Source organism: Dromiciops gliroides, chromosome 3 (genome assembly GCF_019393635.1).
Source record: "Dromiciops gliroides isolate mDroGli1 chromosome 3, mDroGli1.pri, whole genome shotgun sequence".
In the NCBI taxonomy this organism is placed as follows: Eukaryota; Metazoa; Chordata; class Mammalia; order Microbiotheria; family Microbiotheriidae; genus Dromiciops; species Dromiciops gliroides.
This window is the reverse complement of record NC_057863.1, coordinates 623,394,455-623,406,998: the sequence shown is the minus strand read 5'-3', so window position 1 is coordinate 623,406,998 and position 12,544 is coordinate 623,394,455. Positions and strand designations below refer to the sequence as shown.

At 45.8% G+C, this 12,544-nt stretch overlaps 1 protein-coding gene across 2 annotated transcripts in view; it reads left to right on the top strand.

Moving 5' to 3' along the window:
- DISP3 (dispatched RND transporter family member 3) overlaps positions 1–12,544 on the top strand; it is a 78,822-nt gene that overhangs the window by 29,738 nt on the left and 36,540 nt on the right. For both annotated transcript variants that reach the window (XM_043990553.1, XM_043990552.1), the window contains exons 2-3: positions 8,338–9,397; positions 11,075–11,294. In XM_043990553.1, the coding sequence (XP_043846488.1) occupies positions 8,341–9,397; positions 11,075–11,294 (1,277 nt within the window). In that variant the 5' untranslated portion in view covers positions 8,338–8,340. The remainder of the gene's footprint in view (positions 1–8,337; positions 9,398–11,074; positions 11,295–12,544) is intronic.

Genomic DNA, 12,544 nt, shown 5'->3' with positions numbered 1-12,544 from the left:
AGTTGTTCTTTCTCTGTCCCCCAGAGGAATCTCCTCTGCCTCCCCAAATCTACTCCTCCTTTCAAGTTATCCCCAATTGCCTTCATTCTCAGTGTTCAAACACACAGCAGCAGGCATCACTTAGTCCTGTTTGGGTCCCTCTGTTGCTGCATCACGCTAATCAATTCTTGTCATTTTAAGAGCAAGAAAAACAAACCAGCCTCTCAGTGGTATGTCTAGCCTGCTGGGCCAGGAAGCCCAAACACAAGCAGGGCTGTCTGGGCCCAGGGCACTGCCTTTGGGATGTGGGGCTCTTCTTCCTGTAGGTTTTTTTTTCCTTTCGGCGGGGATGGGGATATGGGGGAGCTTCCCAACAGTCCCATACAAGCCTCTGGGTCCCCACAGGCCTCCCATAGAGAATTGAATATAAGTAGGATTAAATAGACAGCAGAGTAAAGTGGGAAGAACACTGGCCTTAGTGTCAAAAAACAAAGAGGTTCAAGTCTCAGCTTTAGCAGGTGAATAGAAGAAAGTTCCTTACCACCTCCTGTCAGCCTCAGTTTCCTCTTCTGGAAAATGTTGATAATAGCACTTGCATGATCACAAAGCTGTTATAAAAAGTGCTTTGGAAATATTCAAGGATTAATAAATATGAGTTATCATTTTCTTTCCATTATTTCATGAGGCAGTATAGTGTCTAGAGTTCTAGACTTAGAGTCGGGAAGACTAGTGTAATGATTGGAATGACGCCACCTACTGGAGACTTACTATAGAAAAGCTCTGCCATGAAGGAAGGTCTTTGAGGGCAAGACCATGAGTCTTTTCTTTGGTGTCAGGAAGTGACGTTTGCTGGTGGGAGGAGGAAGGGGGAGCCGGGCGCTCTGTCTCTCTCTCTCTTTTCCTGGGGACGCTGGTGGAGAAGGGAGCTAGAAATGCGCTCTCCCTTTAATAGATAGGAATCTAGGCCTTTTCTTGTCTCTTTACCAAATTCTTATTCTCCTTAATAAATGCTAAAAAGCCTAACTCTTGCTAAAGCTTGTAATTTATTGGCAACCACTTATTAGATATTTTAGACAGAATAGCTACAATTTTAGCCCTTAACAGATGGCTGACCATGAAGAAGAAAGCTGAACCTCACTCTTCTGATCTTCTGGTTGAGTTCAAAATCTTGCCTCTGCTACCTAATACTTGTGTGACCTTGGGCAAGTAACCTCTCTGAATCTTGGTTTCATCATCTGTATAAGAGATCTGCATTATATAAAAGAAAAAAAATATCTCTAGTGGTCTAGTAACTACCTCATAGGGTTATGATGAGGCTCAAGTAAGAAACAGTATACATTAAGTGCTTCTTCCCAAGCTTTATATAGCACTTTAGAGATGAAAGGGACCTTAGAGATCATCTCTAAAGTTGATTATTGAGTTGAGCATCTCTAGAGTTGATTATTCTACTTGCAAACTAGATAGCATAGTGACTAGAGCACTGGACTTGGAGTCGGGAAGACCTGAGTTCAAAAACTGTCTTAGACACTTACTATCTGTATGACCTTGGGCAAGTCACTTAATATAACAGTTACCGGTAGCACTTGTCTTCCAGGGCTATTGTAAAGAACAAATGAGATATCTTTTTAAAGTGCTTTGCAAACCTTAAAGCACTATATAAATGCTAGTTATTATTATTATTATTTTTAACTAATATAACGGTAAGCACCTACTATGTTCAGCTCACTATACCAATAATAATCAAGGCCATTTACACAGTACCTTAAGATTTTCAAAACACACAAGTCTCAGTTCATCATTATAGTAACCCAGTATGGAAACCAACAGAACCACTATATTGAAGAACCTGAGGCACCAAGAGGTGCCTTGTCATTGATCACAAAACTAGCAAACATCTGAGATGGGTTTTAAAACTAGTTTCCCCCTAATTTTTATTGACTTCCTTCTAAGTTCAGTGTTCTAGGAAAGAGAGGGGATTGCTAAGAAAAGGGCCTTCATCAGGGATGTAGGTTACTTCTTTGGTTGCTCAATGGGGCCATGACAGACCCATGGAAGAGAGAGAGCAGGCTGTGATTTAACTGTCAGAGCCAGTGTTCAGGGGGCCTCGGAAAGAGAAAGGGAGTGATGGAAGAAGAGATAAGTACCCATAGAAGCCATGGAATTCATCCCCCTGCCTCCATCTTGCTACCGTATCTACTCCAGTAACCCACCACTGCCACGGTGGAATTTCCACAACTTCTTTCTACTTTCTGCAGTCCAACTCATTCAACCAAGTTCTTCCCAAACCTAGAACTAGGAGTCAGAAGATCTAGGCTTTAGCCCTGATACTTATTACCTCTGTGACCTTAATGTAGTAGCAAGAACATTAATTTTGAGCTGAAGGACCTGGGTTTGAATCCATTGTGCCAATGACTTCATCATCTGAGCTTCAGTTTCTCAACTGTTAAAAAAAAAGATGATTAGACTAGATGACTATTTTTTTCTTTTTCTTTTCTTTTTCTCTTTCTTTTTTCTTTTTTTTTTTTGCAGGGCAATGGGGGTTAAGTGACTTGCCCAGGGTCACACAGCTAGTGTCAAATGTCTGAGGCCAAATTTGAACTCAGTTCCTTCTGAATCCAGGGCTGGTGCTTTATCTACTGCGCCACCTAGCTGCCCCCAGACTAGATGACTTCTAAAGGATCTTCATTTCTAAATTCCATAAGCCCATCTCTCCTTTCCAGCAGCCCTCTCCCCTCCCTAGAAAAATGTCTAGTTGAAACAATAGCAATAATAGTAGCGTTTCTATAACATTTTAAGCTTTCCAAAGTGCTTTATGTCATCTCACTTGATTCTCACAACGACCCTGTAGGCTAGATGCTATTGTCATCTCCATTTTACAGATGAGGAAACTGAAGCTGAGAGAGGTTAAGTGACTCGTCCAGGCCACACAACTAGTAAGTCCCTGAGGTAGGATTTGAACTCAGGTTTTCGTGACTCGAAGCTCAGCAGTATTTCTTCTACTCTTCCTAGCTGAAATGAAGCCCCAGTGATTCAGTTTCTTTATCTGGAAAACACTCAGAATGAAATAGTAAGAAAGACTACTAGATTTCAGAAAAACCTGGACTGATGCTGAGTGAAGTGAGCAGAACCAGGAGAACATCATACACAGTAACAGCAACATTGTATGATGATCAACTGTGATAGACTTAACTCTTCTCAGCAGTGCAATGATCCAAGATAGTTCCAAAGAACTCATGATAGAAAATGTTCTCCACATCCAGAAAAAAGAACTGTGGATTCTGACTGCAGATTGAGCCAGACTGTTTCTACTTTTTTGTTTATTTGGTTTTTTTTGAGGTTTCTCCCTTTTGTTCTGATTCTTCACAATATGAGTAATACAGAACTATGTTTAAGGTGATTGTACATATATAACCTATATCAGATTGCTTTCTGTCTTGGGGAAGGGAGAAGGAAGGGAGGGAGGGAGAAAAATTTGGAACTAAAATTTTTATGAAAACATGTTGGAAAGTATCTTTACAGGTAACTGGAAAATAATAAAATACTTTTATGATTTTTTAAAAAGAAAGACTGCTAGACTTGGAGTCAAGAAACCTGAATTCTAATCCTACTTCTAATTTACACTAGCTGTGATCTCTCTGGGGTTCAGTTTCTTCATCCACAGAATGGACATAAAAATACCTGTGGCATTGAACTGACAGGGTTGTGAGGATAAAGGCAAATAATATATGAAAAGTGCTTTACTAACCTTAAAGGGCTATTTCAGTATCAGTTTAGAAGAAGGAAGAGGAGGAGGTGAAGGAGGAGGAGAAGAGGAAGATGGAGAAAAAGGAGAAGAGGTGTTTATAAAATCAGGACAATAACATCTCTATTGATCTCACAGGGTTGTTGCTTAGAATCAAATGAACTACTGAATGGTCTCCCTGACTCATATCTCTCTGTCACTCCAATTAATCATCCATATAGTTGCCACAGCACTCCAGATATGACCATGTTCTTCCCCTGCTCAATAAACTCCAGTGGCTCCTTATTACCTATAGGATTAAATAAAACCTTATCTGTTTGACAGCATGTCTCCAACTTTCCTTTCCAGGTTTACTATATATTCTTCACCTTCATGTGCTCAGATAGACTGGCCTTCCTGCTGTTCCTCACACACAACATTCCATTTCCCATCTCCATGCCTTTGCATCAGCCATCCCCCATGTCTAACACATGCTCCCTCCTCACCTCTGCCTCTTAGAATCCCTAGCTTCCTTCAAGACTCACCTCAAATACTATCCCCTACAGGAGGCCTTTCCAAACTGAAATAATTAATAATAATAATAACAATAGCATTTATATAAAACTTTAAGTTTTGCAAAGTGCTTTATAATATCTCACTTGATTCTCACAACATCCCTGTGGGATAGATGATATTGTCCCCATTTTACAGATGAGGAAACTGAGGCTGAGAAGCTTGTGGTCTCCCCCCCAAATTACCTTGTTACCAATTTTCTGTCTATTTATGAGTGTGTATACTTTCTCCCAATAGATGGTAAGCTCCTTGGGGAGAATAGTGAGTGAATCACTTTTGTCTTTGTATCCTCAGTACCTATTGGAGGGAGGGATACAGTAGGTGCTTAATAAAGGCTTGCTGATTGATTGGTTGTAACCATAAAACTTTACACAGCTGTGAGTTTTATTGCACACACTGATTCCAAGGTACCTGGTGCTACTTGGGAGGTACAATGGTCCCAGCTAGAGAAGTAAGCAGAGAACTGGGGTAGGGAACCTCCATCGTCACCCAGTGAAGCAAGACAGACTGAAGGGCTACAGACTCCTGCTGGATGCTGTGGAGGAGCCTGCTTAAGGAAGCGGTTTCCTTCTCCCTCCTGTGCCCTATCCCTCAACTGGTGTCTAACTCATATGGCCTGGGCATCATTTCCCCTTCGGCCAACACACCTGCCCTCTCCACCCTCCTTACAGAGAGATGTCGTTTCCCCAGTGAGGAGAGCAGAGGCTGCTCTGAAAGAGGCAGCTTTTGGGAATATAAATGGGGTTTTCCAACAGTTAGCCTCCCCCTTGAAAACCTTGCCTAAAGATATTAAAATATGAAGATTAATGATTTTTGTCCATAGCAATATTGCATATTACAGAAATCTTTTCCCTTCTCCTTCCAGTCCTCTCCTTTTTCATGTCTTCTGCCCATTTGCTGGATTCTCCCACTATCTCTCTCTTCTCCATCTCTCCCTCTCTTCTCTTCTTTCCTTTCATCCCTTCTCTCTTTCCACTCTCCCACATCAACTCAATCTCTCTCTCTCTCTCTCTCTCTCTCTCTCTCTCTCTCTCTCTCTCTCTCTGTGTGTGTGTCTTCTCTCTTTTCCTCTCTGTCTCTCTCCTGTATGTGTCTCTCTCCCTCCTCTCCTCTCCTCTCTTCTCCTCTCCTCTTCCTCCTTCCTCCTCCTCCTCTTTCTCTGTCTCTTTCTCCCTCCCTCTCTCCCTCTGTCCCCCCTGACTCTCCCCCTTCTCAGTGTCTTGCAATCTCTCTTTCTTTCCCCCATCTTCTTCAAATTTTTCTTTAACTTCTCATATGCCCTCTCTCCCTCCTTCTCAGGCTCTCTCCCACTCTCCCCATTCATGTTCTGTCTTTTTCGCCATCCTGTTTTCTGCTTTTTCTTTTCCTGCACTCAAATCCTCTCTCTCTCACATTCTTGCTTTCTCTCTCTCCCCTCTTAAGTCCTTAATCTTTCTCTCTCCTTCTTAAGCCCTTTCTTCTTTTCTCTTACTCTCCCCACATGCTCCCCATCAGCTACCTCCCTTCCCTAGAAAGGGAACATCTAATTGAAATGAAGCACACTGGAGAATTTTAATCGGAAAGTCAGCATTAATTAGGCAGGTCGGGTGTAATTAGCTTCCTCATCTCGCTGCCTCACGCTCTAACTCGATAATGGCTCATTTTCATCCAAAAGGAGGGCAGGCTGGGTGGGGATGAGCAGGGACCTCGAAGCCCAGTTGTCCCCCGGTGGACCCCAAATTAGCCCTGGCAAATTAGGGGGATCCAATGCTTCTGCATTCTGTTCTCTCCTTTCTCAGTCCTAGTGGGGCTAGCTCAGCCTTACTCTCTTTGCTCCCTCCCTGCGTCCCTTCCTGAGTCTTAGAGGAACTTGTAGAGTGGCTGGGGGACCAAAGGAAATCATAGGACCCAGAGTTCTAAGAGGCATCAGAGATTGATCTGGTGTAAGCCCCTTGTTCTACAGTAGAGGCATAGACAGCAAGCCAGGATGGATGGAGAGCTGACTTTCTGGATGGCAGTCTGGGTCCAAGGCAATCTTGATAGGAAAGAACATTTGACTGAATCTAATAGGATGGAGTATAGTAGGAATTTTAGTTATTTTTTTTTTTGGTGAGGCAATTGGGGTTAAGTGACTTTCCCAGGGTCACACAGCTAGTAAGTGTCAAGTGTCTGAGGCTGGACTTGAACTCAGGTCCTCCTGAATCCAGGGATAGTGCTCTATCCACTGAGCCACCTAGCTACCCTATAGTAGGAATTTTTTTAAAAAAGAGTCTTAGGGGCAGCTAGGTGGCTCAGTGGATAGAGCACTATCCCTGGATTCAGGAGGACCTGAGTTCAAGTCCAGCCTCAGACACTTGACACTTACTAGCTGTGTGACCCTGGGAAAGTCACTTAACCCCAATTGCCTTACTAAAATAAATAAATAAATAAAATTTAAAAAAAATTTAAAAAGAGTCTTACCGGGTCATACTGGATAGAGCACCAGCCCTGGAGTCAGGAGGACCTGAGTTCAAATTTGGCCTCAGACACTTAACACTTACTAGCTGTGTGACCCCGGGCAAGTCACTTAACTCCAATTGCCTCACCAAAAAAAAAAAAAAGTCTTACCCTTGGGTTCAAGGAGTCAGCCTCACAAGCATAAGATGGCTAAGGTATAATGGTTGGACTGAGAAAAATCTGGGGGGTCTTGTTGGGATGCAAGCTCACTATGAATCAAAAGTGAGGTATGGAAACTAAGAGATATTATGTGATCAGGTTGAATTAAGAGATGCTAGCTTCTAGGAACAAGGAGACAATAGACCTAACAGTGTGCCAGAAATGTTTAACAGTCAGCATTCAAAACAAACATACACACAACACATTCTTAAGCTCCATCTGCATTATTATATTTTTTCCATCACTTTCCTAACTCGAAACAATCAACAAAACAACAAATTGTATTCTGATCTGTAGTGTGTGCTGATTTCCAAGGTTAATGGCTCTGGAGAGCTCCAATGAGCTGGCTCCGACACCCCCTCATCCCTCTGATGTCTGCCCTCATCAGACTGGATCCAGGGTGGTGTGCTCGGTGCTGAGAGGCACCCAGAGGAAGTCAACTGGGGCTTCAGCGAAGGACCCTGCACTCTCACCACAGGAGGGAGGAACTGAGGGCATTTAGCTCTGAGAAGAAAAGACTTAGGCAGATCATGCTGGTTGTCTTCCTGTATCCAAAGGGCTGTTACATGGGAGAAATATCAGAAATGCTCTGCTTGATCCCAGGGAGCAGAACCAAGAACTAGTAGAAGTTGCAAAGAAGGCAACTTAGATTGAAAACCTTTGGAATAATTAGACCAGTATAGGGGCAGCTAGGGGGCACCATAGTACATAGAGCACCAAGCCCAGAGTCAGGAAGGCTGACAATCCAGTACAAATCCAGCCCCAGACACTTTACTAGCGGTGTGACCCTGGGCAAGTCACTTCACCCTGTTTGCCTCAGTTTCCTCATCTGTCAAATGGGCTGTAGAAGGAAATGGCTAACCACTATAGCATCTTTGCCAAGAAAACCCCCAGTGGGATCATGAAGAGTCAGATATGACTGAATAACATGTAGAAATAGAAGAAGCTGGTCAGATATAAAAGAGCCATCATCCCTCCTCCCTAAAAGTCTTCAGGCAGAAGCTGGGGAACCTCTCATGAGTCAGGCTACAGTGGGGATTCTTGTCTGGACAAGATGTCCCCTGAGGTCCCTCCCAACTCTGACACCCCAGACTCAAAGATAACAGATATGAGATTCAGACTCAGATATTTTGGCTTTTTGACTCTGTTTACTATATCATGGTAATTCAGAAGTGGCAAAGGGCTTTGGGCAAAGAAAGATTCTTAAGGGCTTGGGATTTGAGAATCCTGGAGTCATGAATTTGGAGGTGGGAGGGAGCCTAGAAATGGGCAGGTCCAACTTCCTCGTTTTACAGATGAGGAAAGTGAGGTCCAGACACATTTCAGTTTGTCCGGAGTCACATAAGTAGGGGCACTGGGGGCAGTGCCCAGTGTGAAGGGAAGATGCCAGAAGCTTTGGTGTCTGCTGATCTCTTCTCTATTTTGTACAGATCATGGACATGGAGGATGACCCACTGCTTCAGGAGGCTTGGCTAGATGAGGAAGAAGAGGGAGCAGAGGGAGAGACCCCTGTAGGATCCCAGAAGCAAGAGCCAGACCCCGGGATGAAGAGGCAATGTTGTTGGAGCTCCAGGGTCCCACACACCTTGCCACCAACCTCTGGATTCTGGAACATCTTGGGTTGGGCCTTCACCAACCCATACTGTGCAGGGCTTGTCCTCTTCCTCGGTTGCGCCATCCCAACAGCCCTAGCGGCCCTCATGTTCCTGCATTACCCAGCCCTGGACATTGATATCTCATACAATGCCTTTGAGATCCGCAACCACGAGGCATCCCAACGCTTCGATGCCCTGGCCCTGGCCCTCAAGTCACAGTTCGGTTCCTGGGGACGCAATCGGCGTGATCTGGCTGACTTCACTTCTGAAACCCTGCAGCGACTCATCTCGGAGCAGCTACGGCAATTACATCTTGGCAACAGCTCCCAGCCTGCCACCCGCCTCAGGAGGGCTGTTCCTACATCCCATCCCGATGGACACCAAGTCTGGCAGGAGAGCCCGGTGGCCGATTGGAACACACGTCCCCAGAAGGAAGTTGCTGCCAATCAGAGCAGATGCCACCGATGTGACATTCCAGGCTCTGTGAGATTTGGGCCTGATCCTCCACCCCTTGGGGTGTCCCTCACCAATCAGAGTGGGAGACTCCGGAGGGGCACCTCTCACTGGGACTACTCTCGGGCTTATGTGAGTGCCAATACCCAGACCCATGCTCACTGGCGCATTGAGCTCATCTTTCTGGCCCGGGGTGATACGGAGAGGAACATCTTTACCACAGAGCGGCTGGTCACCATCCATGAAATTGAAAGAAAGATCATGGATCACCCGGGCTTCCGGGAGTTCTGCTGGAAACCCCATGAGGTTCTCAAGGATCTGCCTCTGGGCTCCTACTCTTATTGTTCCCCACCTAGCTCTCTGATGACCTACTTCTTCCCTACAGAGAGGGGGGGCAAGATCTACTATGATGGGATGGGCCAAGACCTGGCTGACATTCGGGGTGAGGAACCTTTGACAGTGTGGGAAGCACAAAGGGACCCAGCCAGAGGTTGGGAGAGAGCTGTGGAAGGCTCTGGAGACCCTGATGGCCCATGGGAGCTAAGGGAGAGGGAAACCTGGGCAAGGAGGAGAGATGGAGGAAGAGCTAAGAGGGAAACTGAGGGTGGGGTTTGGTGTGGGAGAGTCTGAAGCCCCAGGGAGTAAACAGGGGGCTCTTATCCCAAGAAGCATTTTGTGGGGCAGCTAGGTGGCGCAGTGGATAAAGCGCCTGCCCTGGATTCAGGAGGACCTGAGTTCAAATCTGCCCTTAGACACTTGACACTTACTAGCTGTGTGACCCTGGGCAAGTCACTTAACCCTCATTGCCCTGCCAAAAAAAAAAAAAGAAGCATTTTGTGGGATTGTTGGTATTGCTGACCTAGATGTCATCATTCAGGGAGCTCCCTCAGGATGAGACACTCTGCTGATGCTGGTCAACACCTTTTTAGCAATTTAAAATTTTAGACCTGAGGCACTAAACAGTTAAGTGACTTACCCAGAGTCACACAGTCAGTATGTGCCCAAGATAGATGAAGTGACTTGTCCCAGATCAGAGAGAGTAAGTGGCAAGAGCTAAGACTTGAGGCCAATTGCTTTGACTCCAAATCCAGAGTAGTCTTTGACTTTAAAAAAGGAAAGGGTTGGCTAAGAGATCTCAACGAGTTTTCTCATTCTAAGTGCCGTGTATACATGGAGGGAAGTACAGGCTATTTAGGGACCTGCCTGGCCTTTGGAGGTGACATCCTAAAGGTCTAATGACCCTCAAATGATCACTTTATGGGAGAGGAAGAGAGAGAGAGAGAGAGAGAGAGAGAGAGAGAGAGAGAGAGAGAGAGAGAGAGAGAGAGAGAGGGAGAGAGGGAGAGAGAGAGAGAGAGAGAGAGAGAGAGAGAGAGAGAGAGAGAGAGAGAGAGAGAGAGGGAGAGAGAGAGAGAGAGAGAGAGAGAGAGAGAGAGGGAGAGAGGGAGAGAGAGAGAGAGAGAGAGAGAGAGAGAGAGAGAGAGAGAGAGAGAGAGGGAGAGAGAGAGAGAGAGAGAGAGAGAGAGAGGGAGAGAGAGAGAGAGAGAGGGAGAGAGAGAGAGAGGGAGAGAGAGATAGTGAGCAAGCAAATTTGGGACTTGGAGGGACCATTAGACTAAGTCAGTGGTGGGGCACACATCTGAGATGAGAGAGGGTGATTACTAACTGTGTGACCTTGGACAAGTCCCTTCCTGAATCTGAGTTTCTTCCTCTACAAAACGAAGGGGCTGTTCTGGACAATCCCTAATGCCCCTTACATCCCTCCAGCTCCATATTACATGGCCAACAGAGAAGCTGAAGGAAAACATGGGGCTAATATCAGATTTGCCCCTAGTGCAGCCAGGGCATAGAAAGGGTCATAGGAATGATAGAGATAGAGCCAGAAGGGACAGCAGAGGGACCTCATCTAGTCCAACCCTTGAGTTTTATAAATGAGGAAACTGAAGCACAGAGGGATTCAGTGACTCGCCAAAGATTGCACAGTGTATATCAGAGCCAGGTCCTCTTACTCCAAAGCAAGGGTTCTTAGCACTGTACCAAAATCCTGAGTCAAGTCCAAGGGTGGTGGAGGAGAGGGCTGGGCCAAGCCCTAGCCTCCCACATCTCCCTCTCCCTCCAGGTTCCCTAGAGCTGGCTATGACTCACCCAGAATTCTACTGGTACGTGGACGAGGGCCTGTCGGCGGAGAACCTAAAAAGTTCCCTCCTCCGAAGTGAGATCCTGTTTGGAGCCCCTCTTCCCAACTACTATTCTGTGGAGGATCGCTGGGAGGAGCAGAGAACCAAGTTCCAGAGCTTTGTGGTCACCTACGTAGCTATGTTGGCCAAGCAGTCTACAAGGTGAGAGGTGCTGTCCCTGGGGTCTGGGCAGGGTGGGAGGTGGGACCGCTGGGACGCCAGGGAAAAGACTCTGGCCACTGGCATTGTGAGCCATCAGCAAGGTTGGTCTCATGGAATCTCTGAGCTCGAAGGCATCTCCGAGGTCATGAACCTATCCCTGAATGTGAATGCTCTTTGCGACATCACAGACAAGTCTAATGGGGACTGGGGTAGAGTGCCACTTCCAAAGATAGTCCATTCCACTGTGGAGCAGCTGCAATAGTTGGGAAGATCTTTCTTACATCAAGCTAACTCCCACCCATCGCTCCCACCCTAATTCTACCTTAGTTCTGCCCTCTGGGGACAAACAGACCAAGTCTGATTCCTCTTCAAATACATGGAAGCAACCACCACACACCAGCCCCCGAGCCCCAAGTCTACTTTCCTCCAGGCTAGACCTCTACACCAAGAGGAAGCTAGAAGGAGAATACATTCTGGGCTCCAGGGCAGGTGCTTGGGGTAATTAGTTCACATTTCTGCTGGGAGGTAAGCCACAGAAAACAGCTACAATGTCCCCAAACAAGGGACAAGCAGTCCAGAACTGGCTAGTATCCCTTCCCCCAGGCACTGGAAAAGTAGTATGGTAACAGGAGATGGACCACTGGGTTTGGAGTAAGAAGACTGGGATTCAAACCCTGCCTCTGCTCTTAATTGTTGGCATGACCTTGAGCAAGTCATTTTCTGGAGCTCAGTTTTCTCATCTGAAGAAAAAGGTTTGACTAGATGATCCCTAAGCAGCCTTCCAGTTCTCAACCTTAGGGTTTAATTTACTGTGTAATTAGAATGACCAAGTCTGTCTCCAAAGAAAAGATGAAAAAAATGTACCTCCCTCCCTTCTTTGCAGAGGTGGGAGACTTTTTTTTTTGGTGTGGAACACGGCATACACTGTCAAACTTAATCGATGTGTTTGTCAGTTTTTATGAACTGCTTCTCCCTCCTCATCTTTTTTATTCTTTCTTACAAGGGATGGCCAGCTGGGCAGGAGAGGGAGGACATTTAGAAATGAAGGTGTTATTAAAACAAAATATAGGGGCAGCTAGATGGCGCAGTGGATAAAGCACTGGCCTTGGATTCAGGAGGACCTGAATTCAAATCCGGCCTCAGACACCTGACACTTACTAGCTGTGTGACCTTGGGCAAGTCACTTAAACCCTCATTGCCCCACAAAAAAATGAAGAAGAAGAAGAAGAAGAAGAAGAAGAAGAAGAAGA